At 41.8% G+C, this 20,837-nt stretch overlaps 1 protein-coding gene across 4 annotated transcripts in view; it reads right to left on the reverse strand.

The window, feature by feature from the left end:
- Positions 1 to 20,837, reverse strand: part of ARHGEF28 (Rho guanine nucleotide exchange factor 28) — a 319,328-nt gene that overhangs the window by 32,349 nt on the left and 266,142 nt on the right. For 3 of the 4 annotated variants that reach the window (XM_044267188.1, XM_044267215.1, XM_044267197.1), the window contains 7 exons: positions 18,634 to 18,812; positions 17,496 to 17,587; positions 16,142 to 16,324; positions 10,359 to 10,490; positions 7,324 to 7,424; positions 4,253 to 4,291; positions 4,111 to 4,158 (listed from right to left, as the gene is read on the reverse strand). In XM_044267188.1, the coding sequence (XP_044123123.1) occupies positions 4,111 to 4,158; positions 4,253 to 4,291; positions 7,324 to 7,424; positions 10,359 to 10,490; positions 16,142 to 16,324; positions 17,496 to 17,587; positions 18,634 to 18,812 (774 nt within the window). Of the gene's footprint in view, positions 1 to 4,109; positions 4,159 to 4,252; positions 4,292 to 7,323; positions 7,425 to 10,358; positions 10,491 to 16,141; positions 16,325 to 17,495; positions 17,588 to 18,633; positions 18,813 to 20,837 lie in introns of those variants that run through there. The other variant, XM_044267206.1, reaches the window with a different exon arrangement.

Raw genomic sequence — 20,837 nt, forward strand, 5'->3', positions numbered from 1 at the left:
TTGACATTCCAAAGAGGCTTATCACATTTTCTAGCAGGATGGCTTGAGAATTAATAAACCAACAAAAAAAGAAAAAAAAAGGCACAAAAGCAACAGTCATCCCCTCTTCCGGAAATGTGTTTTGTTGCTGGTTGTTGGTAATATTTAAGCAAGCCTTTTGAGTAAGAATTCAGTACATAAATTCACAAGACTGCATTCCTGGTCTACGTCTCATTCTCTGAGGTCTCTCCACTCAACAATTCACGAGAACTTAAGATTCTATATAAGCCTGATAGTATCCTTTATTTGAGTCCCAAACCAAAAATTACTTAAGCTATATTACATACATGAAAACATAAAAATAAAAGTCAACCACTTGGAAACTTTTGGTAAATAATCTTTTTATAATGTAATGCCCAAGGACAGCCGTTAATTTCATATTGAGGAGATACGTAAGTGGTAAAGCTATCTCGTTACTGTTATTTCTTCGTATTATTGCAGGAAGGTCATACATAAAGTCCTAAGCTGGAATTCATTTGTTTAATAGATTGCTAACAGGAGGCTGGAATGATTAAGGGAACGTAGATACTCTAAAGCCCAGAGGACATTACCAACCAGATTAAAAAACCATTTGGAGTTACGGTATCTGCCTATGAAAAGTTTGGCAGCATCACAGGAAATAATTGCCAAGATTTGGAAGGATTCCACAAAACCAAAAAGAAAGGAAAAAAAATCTCTGTGAATGCCCTTGGAAGCTTTTAATTTTGTAAGTTCCTGTTTAAAGCACAAAGAAACACAAAAGGGACAAATTGAAAATGGCCACATACTGGGTATGTATGTGTGTTTTGACTCGCTATGAAAAATTATTACTCTCCCAGGAATCAATTCACATTTTTCTTTCCTAAGAATTTTTAAAACTGTCCATGTAACAGATGCTGTGAATACAGGGATTTGACTAGTAGTTCTTTGTTAGATCAACAGTTCCCCCATACTTTTTAAGGTTAAAGAATGCAAAGAAATTTTAAATTAGCACTTGTCCTAGAATAAGATTCAAAAACAAATTTGCTGTAGCCTTTTGAAATAAAATTCACGTTTTTACAATTGAAAACTTACTTTAAAAATTCCAAAACTCACATGAATATTTAATTAAAGTCTTTTAGAAATTATTAAAAGGAGAACAATGATTATCATTGAAAATAGGTACTAATTATATTTAAATACAAAATAATTAGCATGTAAATAACCATTCAGGGCTCTGGTGACTTGGCTAGAGCAAACTGTAGAATGCACATTTATTAATTCTAATAAATTTCAAGGGCATCAATATAGCAAAACAAAAACTCAGCATTTTGTATATTGAAACTACCATGGGAGAAGACTACACTCATGAAAAGTTCACAGTTCGCTAAGTAAGTGCCACCAGGAAACTTTCTTCATGTCTACCCAACATGTGAGATGAGACCACTCTCCTCTCTCACATGGAGGTGACCCTGAAGCCTGGATATTCATTTTCACATTTACACTTGATACTTAGATCTAGGAAAGACACTAGCACTTGCTTTTCAAATTTAGGAAAATTCCCAGTTTGCTCTTTCAACTTTTGTCTTCTCCTTTCCACCTCCCCTCCATCTCTAACTCTGCTCCCCTAATATTGGGATCAAATTTCATTTGCATCTGATTTGAAAATGCATATGTAAAAACTTCAATCATGCTTAAGAGATTCAGCTTCAAAAGAGATGAATGCCCCACGAACAGACATCTTCCAGAGCCCACATCCTCAGACGTGCTCAAAAGTCGTGGTTAAGAGAATCCACTGTAGAATTTGCGATCTCCCTTCAATCTAATATTGTGCAAAAATTAGGTCATTTCAGTAAGCATTCCCAAACCCTGAATCCACAAAGCATGGCATGCCACACTGAAAAGAAGAGAGATGACCTGTGAATGTTTTCATCAGGCAACACAAGCTGAGATACTCAATGTTTTCATCTCCCAAAAATTAGTGAACTATGCTCAAACTATAGCCATTTCTCAGTTAAAATGTAAAAGAAGGAATGTTTGTTTTCTATGATAAATCAGCTCTAAGATCTACCCCAGACCAACATGCTTAATGTCAGACACCAAAGGATTCCCATTAGATCTTGCACGAGACAAGGAAGCCTGCTATTGTCACACTTACTTACAACATTTCTAGAAGACAAAGTAAAAGCCAAGAAAATCAAATCGATGTCACCACTGAAGAATAGCCATAATACTACTTTCAAATTTTAACATTCTATCTGAAGCAGTCCAAAGAATAGAACTGCTAAACACAAACATCTTCTTCTAATCTAAAGTAAGAGATGACAAACAGCATGTTCTCCAACAAGGAGAGTATTTACTTCAAAAGTGACAATTTTCTCCAATTTTGTTCATAAATAGGAAATTTTAATTTATCAGCCCTGGTATGAGGATACAAAACTTGTCAGAGTGATTCAAATCTCTTAGGAAAGAATATATAGGAAAGCATAGAAAAATAGTAAGAGACTATCACTGTCATATATTCAAATATAACCGAAAACTTTAATTATTAAGATAGGGGTACTAGAGCAATAGGCAGATGGTCATTAAAAGAAAGAAGTCTTGATGCAAAGCATAAATAAGAAAACAAATGCAGCATGACTATACATTGTTTTCCGGTGAAAACTTAAAGTCAGACTTACTTTTAATCTTCTTTTAATATTCAACAGGTCTAAGGTACGAAGTAGGAATGGCTAATAAACCAGGGGCAGGGGGGAGGAGTTTAGTTCCGATAGCAACCAAAGAAATGAAAAAAAAAGGTAATCAGATACCTTGATCTATTTTCAAATTGAGGAGGAGAGAGGGATGTTGATGGGTTTGATTATTTGGGGTAGTATCTATTAAAAAGCCTAAAAAAATAATTCTAGCCATTTATCCTAAGGAAACACTCAGCTCTGTTCAAAGAGCTTAGTGTGCAAGAATATCTAACAGACCTAATTAATACAGAATTGTAGCTACAAAGAACTGGATATATGCCATAGACTTGAATATTACACAGCCACCAAAAATTGTGCTACAGAGTAATAGCTGAATGAATAGAAAGGTACATGTTAAAGTAGAGTATATAGAAAATGATTCTAAAAAACTGGAGGGAGGAGCACCTGGGTGGCTCAGGAGGTTAAGCATCCAACTCTTGATTTCAGCTCAGGTCCTGATCTCAGGTCATGAGATCAAGTCCCATGTCTGGCTCTGCACTTGACATGGAACCTGCCTGAGAATTTCTCTCCCCCTCTCCTTTCGCCCTTCCCCCTACTCAAGCTCTCTCTAAAATAAATAAATAAAATCTTAGGGAAAAAAACTGGAGGGGTATATACCAACATCACAATAGTAATTCTCTCTGTAGAATCACAAGCCATTTTATTTACTTACATCCTCAAATTTTTCTACCAATTTATACTTAACATTAGCATTGCTTTCGTCTCATTAAAATGCTCTTAATCCGTATAGTGAACGCTTGGATCTGGCCTCTCTTGTGCATGAACTAAGGGATCATCCCTGTAATCCTAAACGCAAGCACAGTTTTTATGGCTGTCTCTCTGTGAGAGACAGTGAGCCACCCGATGTGCCCCATCAGCCTTTGTGTGCCCAGCCCTTAGCACAGTGCCCAGCAGAGAGAGAATGCCCAATAAATGTCAGGGGGATGAACAAACAAAAGAATGAAGGAACTCCTCAATTATTTAACTGTTCTAAAGGCCCCAGTCCACAGGAGAAAGTGAAAAAAGTTTAGGTGCGAATTTAAGTTTTCACCAGAAAATGTGAAGCCAGGCTACACTCACCTAAGAGTTTCACCGTAAACTTCAAGCCAGATCACAGTCATGCATATTTTTAAAAGATATGAACTGTTTTATGGTTTTAGAGAAGAACAGTCTAAAAAGCAGGAGTCTTGCCTCATGATTACAAAACCAGGTGAAATTCCAAGCAACTAGTAGAGCTACAGTTTGGGAATTGGCATTCTTTTAAGATCATTCGCCACCTCTCAGACGTTCTAATTTTTAATGTCTGGGAATCCTCTAGTAAAATGCATTGCATTAAGAGAAACGTTCCCAAGGTCAAAGATCAGAGGAGCACAGTTACCTGAAGGCTATAGAGGAGACGGGTTAAGTTCTGTATCGCTTGTATAATCTGAAAGATAAGATCGTAAGTGTCAAATTCTTGAAAAAGCACTCATTATCTGAAACTAAAGAGAGGATGATAATTTCAAGTGTGTAGAGCTCACCTCTGACTGTGAAGAAACCGGGAAACTTCTATATTCCACCTAAAATACGTAAAAAATAAGAAAATGAATACTCGCTCTACTTTTGAAAAGCTGCACTTTAGTGTTCCAAAATCTCTGACCTCAGGTAAATCACTTCACTCCCCCTAAACTCTTCTATAGTGACCCTCCTCTGGCCAGAAATCAAAGCCTACAGAATTAAACAACCCCTTGATGAGAGCCCCATCTGTGCAAACTCTGGATTTGAGACGCGGGGCAACTTTTCACCCAAACATCCCTTTAAAATAACAACAAGAGATGACAGTAAGGAAGCTCTGCACTCTCTCAGTAAGGGACAATATTTACCTTATGGAAACCACATGGTCAGCTGAGCTCTCCGTGCCCAGACTGAAGTTGGCCTTCGGGCCAGGCTGCCCCCCTGCATCCTGAGGCCAGATTTAGAAGCTCGAGGACATCATGCCTGAGTTCTAGCTCCCTGTCTCCATGCTGAAGATTCACGAAGCCAAAGCAGCCAGCGGTTGGGAGAGGAAACCCAGACCCAGAGGTGGCCCAAGGGTCAGCACCTAGCTGGCCTGCTCGAGATCCTACTCTGAACTCAGTGGAAACATCTGTGATCGCCTTAGGAAAAGCACTATCAGGAGAGGCCATGAGTGGGGCTGGAGACCACCTGCTCCTGGGGGGTGGGGATCTATGTTTCATTCTTTGTCTCCCTAATGCACACAGTAGAGACATATGTGGACAGTGAGGATTTCTGGTTTCCAGGATTGAACTGAACATTTGTCTATTCATTTATTGCCTGTCTTCTTTCACTAGGACATAAGCCCATGCGTAGTAGGGCTTCTTACATGATTCAGTGCTGTTATCTACAAATGTAACAGTGATGTCCAGCATGTAAGGACATTCACACTCCATTCCCTAAATAAATACCATGCATCCGTTGTATACTCCACTCCTTGTGCCATGGGAGATCACCAAATTCCCTGCCTTCCTAGAACCTACTGTCCCCTATACATTGCTTGCTCTTATCTGAGCAGCTTTACACTGAAGCCATAAGAAACGGTCAGCTGTGGTAATGTTCTTGGGTAACTCTGGACTTGTAAATTCAATCAGTTCAGGCTGGTGAAGCTTTGAGGAGATAGCCAGATCCCTTCTTCCTGTCCCTCCCCCACACTCTTCCCCATATTGCCTATAAAAGATTTCTTTACTGACCAGAACCTCTAAGATAAGAAGGACAAAGGATGGAAAAGAACATGAAGTTTAGAGTCATTAGGCCTGTGCCTGGAACCAGCCCCCCTTCCCCACCCCCCACGATACTGGGCTAAGAACCCCCATTCTCTAGTGAGTTCTAGAGTTCTCTCTGCTCTTGTGGTTTGGTCCCTGCTTCACAGTCATTACCTTTGTAATAAGGAAATCATATGCTATAGAATTTTTATACTCTATACAAATGAGAAACATAGAAATGAGCTGAATTATGTTACATGTGGTTACTTATTTCCAAGAACAGTGAAGTTTGATACCAGAGATGTTTAAGGTCCTATTTTTCATGGAGCTGGTCTGCCACCTTGTGGTGTGTGTGCGCATAACCGCAGCTGGTGATTGACACCCCGGGTATTTTTTCGGTCTGCAGCACTTTTTAAAATTCTTTCAGAAAAATATATTTTTTAAACCTTACCTGATAAAAGAAGCTAACTATAAAATATCCATCACACTTTTTTTTAAACGTTTGATTTCAGGCGATCCTGTTCTTTTTGTCAATTCATTTTCTTAAATGCCTTATTAAAATTCTTCCAGAGAGGTTCACCCCATGGTTCACTCCCCAATGAGGGGGACCTACACACCTCATTTCACTTACCTGTGACTGAACCATAGAAGGAAAAAAGACCTTAGGGGTGGGAGCCACCACGATTTCCATTCAAGAAAAAACTATTACTAACTAACCAGCCCTCCTTCTCTCTCTCCCTTCCTCTAGGACAAGGCAGTTGGAAGCAACAGACTGAAAAGTGAAATCCACACTGAAAAGGAGGAAAAAAGTTGGAATGTTTTAAGAAGAAATAAGTCAGAAAGCTTACAGTCAGAGTAAGCAGAATAAAATATTGCATTCCTGTTTTTATTTTGGCTTATGACTTTTTTAAAAAATAAAATACTAAGTCACAGTCATATCTCCTGTGGATTTTTAAAAATCTTTGGAGTGGTGTCTCAGTCATATATAATAAATGCAAAAATACATAATATATAAATTATTACATAAATATATGACATATGTCATTTTTCCACATTAGCACATACTGGTATCTGGTAATGAGTCTAACGTGATTTTAGATAAAAACTGAAACTCTTGAGCCCCAGCCCACCCTGGGGAGGCCAACTAGCCACCTCCCAGAATCCTACTCTTACTCCCAATTTCTGACATCCCAGATTCATTTGAAGTGGAGAGGAAGTTCCCTGCATTTAGTTTTTCAATGAGCATCACAACCTATGTGTAAACTATGTCCCCCCCCACCCCCCCAAAGGCATTTGGAACCACTTTGCCCCCAAGCAAAATGTGGTCAGGTTGACTAAAAAGTCTCACAAAAAAGTAGGTGACCACGTGGGTAGAGAGGGGAAAACAATCTGAAAAGACAGGAAGGTAAAAGAAAGTGAAAGCAGCAACAGGAGTCCAAGTCCACATTATTTCCGCCACTTAGCACCACCTGGCTGCCTTAAGGACACCGCTGGCTGCCAGGACCACCTCCTGGCCAAGGGCCACTAAGTGGCGGGTGACAAGCTAGAGTTTAGCAGGGAGAAAAGCAGAAGGGAGACCAGAAGTAAGAGTGCGCAGACACACAAACATTCGAGTTTTAAATCCTTTTAATAACGTTGAAATCGTTTCTTTGTTTACACCTACATGATAGAGGCAGAGCAAGAACATTTTGAGGAAATTTAAGTCAGAAAGGTTAAATAAAGAGTCAGGTAGTTGAGAACAATTGAGGAAAAACACTGGCATACCACTCACTGCCACCGACAGCCCAGGACCTGAGGTTACGTTACTACACAAAGTAACTGGTGCCATTTACTAACAAATCAGTTCACAATACCTTCTCCCCTGCATCAGAGACTGCCAAGTCGGTTCCCAAACCCTGGGTGCCAGGATCCACATCCCAACAGCCTCTTCCTCCTGTCCCTTCTGTGACTAGTGCTGGAGGCACACCAGTGAGACAGAAACAGAAAGGACATCATCAAACAGCGGCCAGCGCACAGGGTTCTTGTGTACACAGCTGACACGTATTTCAAAGTAAGAAACACAAAAATCACACATAGTACATACTCTCATACAAGGGGCCAAAACAGTGCAAAAAAGCACAGTGTCCCTGCCCTCGGGGAGCTTACATGCTAAGAGATACCAAACTGACAAATGGCCTCAATTATCACCTATCTTTTACATTTTCTTTCTTGCAGAGAGGTGGCAACATGGAGAGGAGGATTCTACATCTCACTTTTGCTTACCAGGCAAAAGCCACTGGGGAGGAGGAAACTGGAAACAGGCACTGGACAGCAAAAGCAAGGGCTGGCTGACCCAGGTCTAAGCAGACAGCTGGGCTGATAAGCTCCTTGGTGGCTAGTGTCAGAGCAGCAGACCAGGAACAAGGTTTAGAAGGAGGAATCGACACAGGGAATGAGGTATCTTTCTAAGTAGGGTCAGGTTGGCTAATACTTCATGAGCTCAACAGTCGTACAAATAGGAACCTGTCCCTGTCTCCAAGTAACTTTTTAAAAACAATTTCCAAGTGCTTTTTTTTCTCATAATACTGCTTATATGCTACATTCCCAACAACTGTAAATACTGTATATTTAATGTATGAAACACGGAAATATTTCTAAATCCAGAAATATTTTTAAGAAACACAGATTTCACTCTGCCCATTAAATCTCTGCTGGTGGGATTTTCTTTGCCCATGGGAATTCCATTAAAACTTACACTATGCTCACCTTAGGCTGATTAAAACTAGACTTTCCAAAGCATTTCCACACACAGACTTACACTGGAACCATGTCCAGATGGGCCCTGGTGAAATATTCACTGGGACACATGGTGCCATTTTGAAACTTTACTACTGAGGGAGGAAATACTTTTTCTCCTTCTCTAAATGAAAGTCCTCTAGGACTCCAAAAGCCACTTCTATTACAAAGAATTTTTTGTTTAAGTAGAAATTGCTTTGAATTCTATCAGCTAAAAATTAAATTCGTTTTGCTCAGGCTGGTCAATGCTTTTCACTTATAGTGAGGGACATTTTATAGAAATTTATCTGTCACTCAATAAATGGTTCCACTCCTGGGCATTATACTTACTTCTTGAGAGAGATATCCAAGACTCTACCAAAGAGTTACCCATTATCTCGCTCTCCCTCCTCCCCACTGCGTGGCAATGAGGACCATCAAATGGGCAAAGAAGTTGATGGTGAGACAAGTGATCAGGTCCCTCTGTTCCTTCTTCAGTTTCAGATCTCCAGAATTTAGGAAGGGGTAGATTCTATTCACCATCTGATTAGGTATATTGAGGATGAAAATAGAAGGCCTCGCTTGGTCTGTGACTTCAGATTGGCATGGGCTTGACTTAGAAGGACTCAGACCTTAAAGTCCAACAAAGAACTGACCCAGTCAGTGAAAGGCCCTCATTTGGGAATCGTCTTTTGCCTCCACCAACCTTATAAAGAGAATCCAACTCTTAGAGCACCAGGACCTGAGGTTTCAATCCAGCCCAGAAACAAAGAGGTCTTCGGGGGTACAGGACCCTAGCAACATGCCCCTGTCCCTTCCGTATGTGAATCCTGGTATCAGAGCACTGGAAACAGCCTCTCAACAGTTTTCACAGATGTCATGGGTGTCCCTGGGCCGTGTCCCCAGTCATGGGAGATGTGGGTACGGACCGGGAGAAACTGCACCGCCTGGTCTCGAGGGAAGGAAGTGGCAGCCAGGTGCTCTGAGCAGCTGTAGGGGCCGTGTGGAGCCTCCTCAGCTGTCCCCGGGGTGAGGCTGAGAGCACCAGATCCCCCCATGTATTTTTAGATGGAACTCCCTCGATGGCATCATGAGTTTCTTCTTTTAAAAGGAAATCACCCAGGGCAGTACAACTCCCCTGATGAATCTGGGCTGTGTCAAAATGAAAAACATATGTGCGCTTTCTGAAAATAGAAACGCAGGACTGGATCGAGCAAAATTTGAGAGGACAAAGTAATTATTAGTGTCGATCTCAAAAAAAGTCCAGAGTTTTAAAACTGTACTGCTTCCATGGACCCTAATTAACCAAGGGATGTTGTTAAAGAAATTCAGAGATAATTTAATCCTCCCATCTCTAGCTACGAAAGACATTTTGTCTTGTGCATAATGAGGCCTGGTGGAAATAAGGTTTTTATCACCCAAATACAATGAAAAATATGCTCTTTGTGCTTTTATCTCAGAAAACTGTAGGGAATGAAATCTTTAGCTCATACATTTAACATCATCATTAGGTTCCAAGAAATCACCTAATTCTCTACATGACACTTTTCCGTATTTAAAATATTTTGAAACAGGGCCTTCAATAAATGAATTCTGACCTGAACTGAAGCGTATGGTGACAAAGATCAAGGATTTTTTGGCACCTCTGCCTTTAACCATGCTACCAAACCATGTGTCTGTGGGAATAGTGCTGGAGTCTAGCTTTCTGGGTTATGTTTGCTCAGTTGATGCCTCTGAGATAAAGTCAGAGGACTTGTTCTTTCGTGAACAGCAGGGAGTCATTTTCCAAAAAACCCCAAGTTTAAAAGTTATTTCACAACCATATTCCAAACTGTCCTCCATAAGTCTTATCGAAACTGAGGCAGGGTGGGGTTTGGAGAAGGTAACAAAGCTTGCCTGGGTCAGAGAGCAGTATAACCCACCAACTACTCTTGAAATCCTTGTCCTTGGAACAGCAGTGTCATTATCATATGTAAATTAGGCTAGCAGACTGATTCCCAGGTATTCTCTAAATTAAAAAGTACAGTAAGTCTCCTCCAAATAGGGACAGAGTCATTGCCTTCATTTCATATGACCACTGTATGTTCCAGAGGTTGTGCTCAGGCTCACCGCAGAAGCCTGAACGTTCACTTACAAGCTGGAGATGATCCTGGCTCTTCGGGGGGACTCCGAGTATCCGTCAAGGAAGATTCTCCAGAACCTTCCTCAGATGACTGACAGGCATCGCCTGCTTGTGAGGCCTTCACTGCAACTTGGAGGCTCTCAGCTAAGAAGAAAGAACACAAAATTAAAAAACCAAATACACCGTTTAATCCGGATCAAGGGTTGGCAAACTCTCTTTGGCCTGTGTCTGGTTTTATATGGCCCAGGGGCTAAAAATGGCTTTTATATTTTAAAGAGTTGTTAAAATATACACACAGGCACCCATGCATGCACAAAGAAGAATGTGTCCCAGAAACTGCATGTGGCCTGTAAAGCCTGAAATATTTACTATCCGGCTCTTTACAGGAAAAAAGGTTTGCCAACCTGCAATCTAGACCAATACTTCACGTATAATTTTATAATAGAAAATTAATAAAAAGATGCACTGTATAAAAAAATCTCAATTTTAACTTTCAGTACACTAGTCTGCTGGAAAACATTCTGTAATTCAATTCATTTAAGATTTTAAAATGTGCTATTCAAAATATGAGCTATTCTTTGAAAGAAAATTTCCTCAACTGTGCCTTAAAAAACAGAGATTCCCAATCCTTACCTATACCTACTAGATCACATTCTGCAAGGGAAAAGACAAGGAATTTGCATTTTATTTATTTATTTTTTTCTTAAGATTTTATTTATTTGACAGACAGAGATCACAAGTAGGCAGAGAAGCAAGCAGAGAGAGAAGAAGGGAAGCAGGTTCCCTGCAGAGCAGAGAGCCCGATGTGGGACTTGATGTGGGCTCAATGCGGGGCTCAATGCGGGGCTCAATCCCAGGACCCTGGGATCATGGCCTGAGCTGAAGGCAGCGGATTTAACCCACTGAGCCACCCAGGCCTCTGGAATTTGCATTTTAAACAAGCACCAAAGGCTACTCTTAGGATCTGGTAAGACTGGTAAACAACCCACCCAGAAAATCATGTTTTTATTTATAATTAAATGCTTTCAACAAGTATGGAAAATGGCATAGTTTCGAGGGCTCTACAAATATTTCTAAAACATTGCGTCCAATGTTCGAATTTAGCAAATACTCTTTGAGTCTTTTAAGTACGTACTCTTTGAGTACGTACTCTATTCCTGGGGCCCCTGGGCATCTGTAACTAATTAGGGGAGTCTGCTGACTAGAGGAGGAAAACACAACATATTCGTTAACTATATACAAGGTAGCACATGATCAGTGTTAAGTTCTATCATCTGGTTATGAGAGCATCATAAAATGCTCCAACAGTGCCAAGGAGCAGGACAGTGACCGTTGCCAGGGGGATTAGGGAAAAGTTCTTAAAGGAGATGAAAGGTGAAGAGAATCTTGAAGGATGAATGGGATTCAAGACACAGAGACAGGAGAGGAGAAAGGGGAGCAGAAAAGCAGTCTAGGAGAACAACGACCTAGGGAGACCATGCATTACTGAACTATTTGGTTTTGTTCGTTTGTTTGTTTGTTTTCCCCCAAAGACAATGACCTCACTCTGATTAAGAATTCCTGCTAGATCTCTGAGTCCTGATCATCAATGACTCAGGGTAGATCAGGCAGCTCCTCAATTGCTCTGTGTTTTCCTGAGCAGCTGGGTCCCCCGCTATTCCCCAGCACCTACATCCCATGACGGGCGAGGGGAATTAAAGCAGGGGGATGCAAACGGGGCATCTATGACAGATTTGATGGGGGGAAGGGGAGAGTGAAGGCCACTGGCTAAAATGGAGAGGGGTTGACTTACTCGACAGAGGCATTATCAAGGTCAATGAGAAGGTCACTGGTTCTCACCAACCCATTCAAAAGTACTTCCAGCTGTATTTCTAAAATATACTTTGGACCTGTCCACTTCCTTCTACATCCATTGCCAACATTCCTGGGTCTAGACCAAAGTCCCAACACCCCCCATCAGCTTGTGTAACTGCCAACCAACCATCTCCAGGCAAACTGGTTTCCCTCCACTCTGCTCTCCTGCCAGCAGCCGGCTCTCTTCTGAAGACATACAATGGTGTCACTCTCATGATAAAAAGCACCAGTAACTTTCCATCAGTTTGGGAATAAAATATCTATTTTTTTTTAACCAGAGCCTGCAGAGATCTTTCTCTGCCGACCCACACGACCTCCCCTCATACGCTTCCCTGACTGCTGTCACCCTGCCTTCCTTCTTCCCCTTGAACACACCAAGCTCATTCCACAGACAAGGGCATTGTACTCACTTTCTCCCTGCCCAAGAATGGTCCTCCCCTTGATCCCCAGTCAGCTGGCCTTCTTCTCATCCTTCAACTCTCATCTCAAAAAATCATCTCCCTGGAGAAGTCTACCCTGACTTCACTAAAGCAAAGCCTTCACCTCAGCCCAATCTTATTTTGTTACCTTTGTGAAATTATTTTGTTTCCTTGTGTATTGTCTGTCTTCCTCCACTATGTTTTTTTTCCCTCTTTTTTTTTTTTTCACTTAAGTGCAGTTGACACACAATGTTACATTAGTTTCAGGTATACAAGGTAGTGATACCCCAAGCTGAACACCTTACACTGTGCTCACCACACGTGTAGCTACCATCTGTTCCCACACAATGTTATACAGTATCATTGACTATATTCCCTATGCTGTGCCTTTTATCCGGGTGACTTACTGATTTCATAACTGGCAGCCCATACCCCACTACAAAGTATAAAAGGTATTAACTCTTTCCTTAGAACCAAGAGCAAAGCACAGGGCAGATGCTCAATGAATGACTGAAAATGCAAATATGGGAAGAATGAATGATTCTGCCAGTAGACCCCACTTCAGACAACCTCTATGCCCTTCTTAAGATCCTGGTTTCCCTATCAAATAAAGATGACAGAATGCCATGATTTCTAAATTCTACTCCAGAGCCAACGTTCTGAGATTCTGAGCCAGAGCTTGGCAAACCTGGTCTGCAAAGGACCAGATCACAAACATTTTAGACTCTGTGGGTCACGGTTTCTGTCGCAGCTACTCATTTTCACCACTGTAGCAAGAAAGCAGCCACAAATCATAGGTAAATGAGTGTGGAGGGCTGTGTTGCAACAAAATGATAGTCACAAAAACAAGTGGTAGGATACATTTAGTCCATGGTCTGGAACCTTCCAAACCTTGTCTGCATTCCTTGCCACTCTCCCAGGTGGTAGCTGTTTTCTCTCTCAAACTCACTGTCCCCACTGTCACTGCCAAACTATTATCCCACCAACCCCCTTTTTTCCTTTATATTTTGTACCATCAGATTACAGCACTCACTACCCCTCCTTGTTGCCATTCATCTACAGATTCCTTGAACAATGTAGCAGCCAGTGCAAGTTCTCTCCCTTCCCCCAATGCTAGTCCTGTCAAAATTCTCAGAAATAGCCGTTTTTATGAACCTAGTCCTTCCAATACCTTAGCTTCATGTCTCCTTGACGTCCTCATTTCCCCAGTGATCTTATCCTTTATCCTACCTCAGCCACCAACTCCCATGGTTGTACTCTAAACTTGAGTATTACCCATATTTGCACTTTGCCCCCTTATATAGTCCATTCTCCACAGAGGAGTCAGAGGGCTCCTTTTAGAACATCCATGACGTCACTCTGCTACTCAAACCTTATAATACTTCCTATAGTGTCTCTCAGAATGAAATTCAAGCTCCATACTTAACTCAGTCGGGTCCTGTAAAGTGAGTGGTAGTTAGCTCTGTCTCATCTGCCACCCCTTACCCCTCCCTTCACTCTCTACCTGCATGGTCCTCCCTCCTTGCTATTCCTCAGGCTTGCTATGCACCTGCCTCCAAGCCTTTGCATCTTTTGTTCTCTGTGTCTGAAACATTCTTTCCCCAGATGTCTACTCGGCTTTTTCACTTTCCTGTGTCTGCTTACACATCACCTTATCGAAGAGGCCTTTCCTTGTCATCTTAACTCAAAAACAACCTTCCCACTCCATCCCTCTCTTTATTCCCTATCCTGTTTATCATTCGTTTTTGTTTTCTAAAGATTTATTTTTTTATTTTACAGACAGAAAGAGAGACAGAGCATGCAGGCATGCACGTGGTGGGGAGGGATGGAGGAAGAAGGAGAGAGAGAATCTCAAGCAGGCTCCCTGCTGGGCAGGGAGCTCAACTCGGGGCTCAATCTCAGGACCCTGAGATCACCACCTGAGCAGAAATCAAGAGTCAGATGTTTAACTGACTGAGCCACCCAGGTGCCCCCATTTCTTTTTTTTAACTAGGGTTCAGATTTTATTAGAATCTTCATTGAAGCAATTGCCCTCTATAGTTTTCCAAATAAAACTGTCTTTGTCTTTATTGTTTTTTTTATTGAAGTATAATTAATATAGTTATATTAGTTTCAGGTGTATAATACTATAATTCAGTTCTAATTACTCAGTGCTCATCATGCTAAGTGTACTCTTAATCCCCATCGCCTATTTCAACCCATCGCCCCATCCACCTGCCGTCTGGCAACCACCAACTTACTCTCTGTATTTAAGAGTCTTTTTTTTTTGGAGGGGAACCCTCCTACACTGTTGGTGGGAATGGAAGATGGTGCAGCCACCCTGGAAAACAGTATGGAGGTTCCTCAAAAAGTTCAAAACAGAGCTACCCTATGATCCAGCAATCGCACTACTGGGTATTTACCCCAAAGATACAAATGTAGCATCCTGAAGGGGCACGTGCACCCGAATGTTTACAGCAGCAATGTCCACAATAGCCAAATCACAGAAAGAGCCTAGATGTGCATCAACAGATGAATGGACAAAGAAGATGTGTATATAGTGTATAAAGAAGATGTGTGTGTGTGTGTGTGTGTGTGTGTGTGTGTGTGTGTACACACACACATATACATATAAACATATACACACACACAATGGAATATGATGCAGCCATCAAAAAAGTGAAATCTTGCGGGGCGCCTGGGTGGCTCAGTGGGTTAAGCCGCTGCCTTCGGCTCAGGTCATGATCTCAGGGTCCTGGGATCAAGTCCCGCATCGGGCTCTCTGCTCAGCAGGGAGCCTGCTTCCCCCTCTCTCTCTGCCTGCCTCTCCATCTACTTGTGATTTCTCTCTGTCAAATAAATAAATAAAATCTTTAAAAAAAAAAGTGAAATCTTGCTATTTGCAACAACATGGATGGAATTAGAGGATATTACACTAAGTGAAATAAGTCAACCAGAGAAAGATAATTATCATATGATCTCACTGATAGGAGGAATTTGAGAAATAAGACAGAGCATCATAGGGGAAGGAAGGGAAAAATGAAACAAGACAAAACCAGAGAGAGAGACAAACCATAAGAGATTCTTAATCTTAGGAAACAAACTGAGGGTTGCTGGAGTGGAGTGGGGTGACACTTTCTTTTTTAATTTGTTTTTTCCTAAATTCCATAGATGAATGAATTTGTCTTTCTCTGTCTGATTTATTTCACTTAGCATTACAGCCTCTAGGTCCATCCATGTTGCTGTGAATGGTCAGATCTCATTCCTTTTTATGGCTGAGTGAGATTCCATTGTGGAGGTACACTACTTCCTCTTCATCCATTCATCTACTGAGAGACAATTTTTTGTCTTCATAGTGCTTGACACAACCTGACACATCTATTTCCTTTCATTTGGCAGTTTTTAGAATATGAATTGTAGCACAACTGGAACCCTGTCTTATTTTGCTATATCCTGAGTATTAAAACCACAGTGCATGGCACACAGAAGGTACTCTGGCATTTTCTGAACTTGTTAAGCCAAATAGTTTTGGAAGCAACTTACCCTCTTTCAGTGCTGCTGCCACTAAGGAGGCTGCCTGGGGAGGCTCTCCTGGGTCAGGTTTAATGAGGAGGTGGGGCTCTAGATGGACATCCTCCAATCCACTCAATTCTCCAAGTTCAGCATAGATATGCAGCTTCTCCTCCAAACATGTGCAAATTTGTTGGTCTTGGTTGCTGAGTATTTCTATGAAACAGTTATTTACCATAGAAGGTTATCAGATAAATACAGCACTGTCTGAAAATCCAAGTTCTAAGATAAAAATGTTGCTTGTCAGCAAAGCAGTATGGTCTCACAAGTCAAGTGCAAGTTGTTGGGTGGGCCAGAACCAGGTTCAAATCCTAAATGTTCCACTTAGTGACTAGTCTCCAGCAAATGACTTAACAACTCTATCTTCCATTGTCTTTTCTGTAAATTTACTGTACTCAGATGTTCATTTCCTTTTCCATGCCCCTAATTCCAGAAAAACTTGCACAACCATTCTTTGTTCAGGCTGTTTTCTATTAGTCTTAAACACGAAGCCCAGGAATGAAAACTGAGGTGGCACTGTTCATGATGACTGATACCCACAAGGAAAAACAATGCAGAAGTCCAAAGCTACTCAGGCTTCAGCCCATCTTGGTTAAAACCAAACCTACTGGCTTCTGTTTTTGTTTCTAAACATCCAATTTCTCTGACCATCTTTGCATGCATCATTTTCCTCTGATTCCAACATATCATATGATTCTCACGGTTTAAAGGGACGTCAACCAGCATCTAATCCAGGGGTTCTCACTCTGCCTTGGTTTCACCATGGTAGAATTTTAAATACTGACATCCACAACCACCTTCCCTAGATTGTGAGTGAATTGGTTGAGCATAAGGGCCCAGGCATCAGAATTTTTACAAAACCCTCAAAGTAATTCTGATGTCTACCCAGAGATGAGACTCACTGAGCTGATCTAATTTCCTTAATTCACAGACTTGGAAACTGACAACCAGAGTTGATGGGTTCCCTGTCCAAAGTCACATCACTGTGACCCAACAGAGCCGGGACCTAAAATGACACCATTGGACAAGTACTTCAATGCACAGCTACACCATACTGCCCACAGTTCTTGTTGCATACATATTATGTGCCCATTTTTGGGGGGGGGGATTTGTCATCTATTTTAAATCACTAAGGAGGAAGGGGGATAGCCATTTTATTTGAACACTCCTAGTGCCAATACTTCTTGTTCTGAAGAGTGGTGGGTAGGCCTCAGGTACACAGAGTTAGATTAACCATTTAATCACAGTCTCCCACTCCTGACACCTGGGTTTTCCCAGCATCCAAGGAGAACACCACAGCCAGGGATCAGGCATGTCTGCACGGTACCTCGACATTGCTGGATTTTGGCCACTCTTGCTTCAGCTTTCCGCCTCTCTTCATCAGATTCACTTGTCCTTCCCCCTTCTTCCTCTGGGCAACTTTAAGAGACAATAGTCAAGACAGACAACTGAAACCAAATCCAAGTATCTTTAGGTTCATTAGTAATACATGGGGATCTGGCAGTAACACTACTCAGAGAAGGAAAAATTCAGAAAAGGTTATGCCCTCTAGCCAAGATAACTGGTTTTCCTAAGTATATAAAGAAGCTTGCACAATATGACACAGCTCTCAAAGTGAGAAGTACAGGGTGACTCAAAAATTCCAACAAACAGATATACACAAACATACATTTGTATGAACGTGTACCACACCCTACACCCCATACTACCAACACTAGCATTAGGCCCAACTAAAATATTCGTATTTTACTTTCTACTATGTTTGGGTACTTCTCAATGGGAGAGAGGAGAGGGAGTTGGGAGGGGACAGAGGGTAGAGTGACAGGTTGGGTGTGGAGCAGTGGAGGTGGGAGAATTTTATAAAACATCATTCAAGATCAATCAAATCAAATTACCAGAAAGAAAGATCACCCTCACCCCATCTTGTTCATAAAAACTTACAAAAACACAAGTAATGAGGCATAAATTGACTTAGAACACATAGATCCACCAACCAAAAAATGTTTATTGAATGATTCTTCAGAACTTGCCACAAAGAGAAACAAAAGACACAGCCCCTGCCCTCGAGGAGCTTCCAATCTAATAAACACACAGACACAAAAAAAAGCTAATAGCTACAAGGTGGTTTGTGACAAGCACGGAGTCAATGTTCTGGAGAGCAGATGGTAAAGAATTTCAGGTAAGGAAGAGACCACCGGAACCGAAGAGGTCTTCACAAAGGAAGGAAGCCATGAGCTGCACCAAAGACGAGCAGGAGCCACATGGGTGGGGGGGACGTAGGGCTTTACATGCAGGGAGGTGCGGAGAACGAGGCTGCAGATGAGGGGCTATCAGAGGTGGGGGGAGGGGGTGGGGAGCCGACCCCCCTGGCTGAGGCAAGGTATTCATGCAGAGGAAACATGGTTAGAATACTTTCCCAACTGAACAAGTCCATTCCCTGGAGTGTGGACAGAAGAAAAGGTTACCTTTCTACGGCCTGTTGGATTCGTCTCATCCAGTTATTTCGTTCCTCCTTGGAGTTGGTGTGAATTTCGTACATCTCAGGACCAGCGGAGGAGGCACTGATTAGAAACATGCCTCTTTCCTCATTCGCAACTTCTCTAGCAATAAGCTTCTGAAGGGAAATAACCGATGGCTTCTGGTCCTGCACAGAAGAGAAAGATGTGCCGGTAAAACAGCATCCTACCAAAAGCAAAGGTTCTCACCAAATGCATCAGCTAAGGAAAGCGAGAGTAGCAGGCAAATCATTTCACTGCAACCTTTCAAAAGTGCTGCACAAGCTGGTAAGCTCGCCAATGGACAGGGCATGGTGAAGAGACGATGGAGAAAAAGGATACAGGAGAATGTTTGTCCTTAAGAATGAGTGGCTTAAAAGGACAACTTTTGAAAAAAGAACAATCAGAGCACGGAGAATCTCAAAATGCCATCATCTGGGGTTCAGGGGTTTTTCTAGAAGGGCACAGCATAGAAAATAGCGTCTCAAATATCACAAGAAGACTGAAAGGGGTGGGAGACCTAAGAGTCCAGAGGATTTAGCAGTATTTCGGGTGGACTGTGAGAATGACGGAGAGGAAGGGGCATGACCTCAGAGTCCCCGAGCACAAGCAGTGTGTTCTGCTACCGTAGGACAGAGCACAGCAACTGAACTTCTGTGGCTCTGCCTGCAGGTGCCTCTTCTTCCCACCCACTACATAAGCCTTCGGGGGAGGGGGGGGATGGGACGGGTTCATCTTCGTACACCTAGGACACTGCCTTGCATAGAGTAGGCTTTCAAAAATGTCTGTAGAAATGGATTTAGCATAATTCCATCAGAGCAGAATAGGAAGGAAAGCTATATTCGGTGTACAAGCCATGACAAAATCCCCTCTTCTATGTGCATTTTTTGTGCTCTTTCAAGGTCCCATTCTAAGCACTAGGGGATTCCATGATGGGTAAGAAAAGAAGCTGTAGTTGAAATAATAATTCAAAGAATGACTCCAGGAGATAAACAGTCTGGGGGGCTAAGTATGAAGAATTTTCTCTGGTTCGTGGCTTCTAACCCTGTTGAGAGTCGGTTGCAGTATGTGGTTTGGCTTCTCCTTCACAGACAGAGTGATGCCTTGACCCAGAACTTGCCACCACATCCCGCGCGGCTGACTCCTTCGTGCACATCTAAAGTTGTGTGCAAGGGTGTACCCAGAAGACCTCTCCAGCCCATTCTTCTCTGAGCAGCAAAAATCAAAAGCAAAGAATACCAACTTTTTGAATACTGCCCTCTATAACTAGGGGGAGCTCCTGAGCACTAGTGATATCCTTCATTCAGTCAGGGATCTAGTACCCAAGACCTTACTTGCTTTCCTTCTTTCAATGTACAGAGCTAGGCTCCTCAGCTTACAAAGTAAATGGCCTCTGTATATAAAGTCAGAGTGGGTTTAAATTGCCTATGATACTAGCAAGGATGAAATAAACTGAACCAGTTTGTTAGGGCTGCAGAAGGAGGCAAGGTAGTAAGGTCAGATATTTTTTAAATGAAAAACAGGTAAGCTGGTAGAAAGTAGCATTAATTAAATCACCATCAGCGTATGTGCTATGGTGAGGAAAAAAATAATAAAATGAATAAAATAAAATAAATAAGAATAATAAAAATAAAATAAAATGAAAATTAAATTAAATTACCATCAGATGAGGAGACCGTAGGGTCATGCCCATCATTATTCACATTAATCACACTAGAACACTAGATATAATCAAGAATTCAAATTAAACCTCTAGGAATGGAAGTAATGTGTCTACCTTAAAAACAGATGTTAAAAATTGGTCATGGCAAGGCCTAACCCAGCCTGCAGAGCTTGTGGCCAAGCTTGTGCCACAGTATTTTCAAAACAGATTTTTTTTTTTTTAAACAGTCACCAACATTTAAGAACTGGGGGATTCCCCCTTTTTTAAAAAACCAGAGATGTGTGGGTTCTTGGAAAAAGCAGACTAGCAATCCTGGGCTCAGGTACCCATGTGAACACACAGGCTGTCTCTGATTAATCCCAGCCATCTGGGAGACAGGCCATGTTCTCACCAGGTTACTAAAGTATCAGCACTCGCTATGGGATCCTCGATCCCAAGTCCACTCCCAGGTCTCTCCTGTTTCCCGCCAAGCCCTCAAGGCAGAGTGTGCCCCAGAGGAAGAGGAAAGGGA

This window comes from Neovison vison, chromosome 1 (assembly GCF_020171115.1).
Source record: "Neovison vison isolate M4711 chromosome 1, ASM_NN_V1, whole genome shotgun sequence".
Classification (NCBI taxonomy): domain Eukaryota; kingdom Metazoa; phylum Chordata; class Mammalia; order Carnivora; family Mustelidae; genus Neogale; species Neogale vison.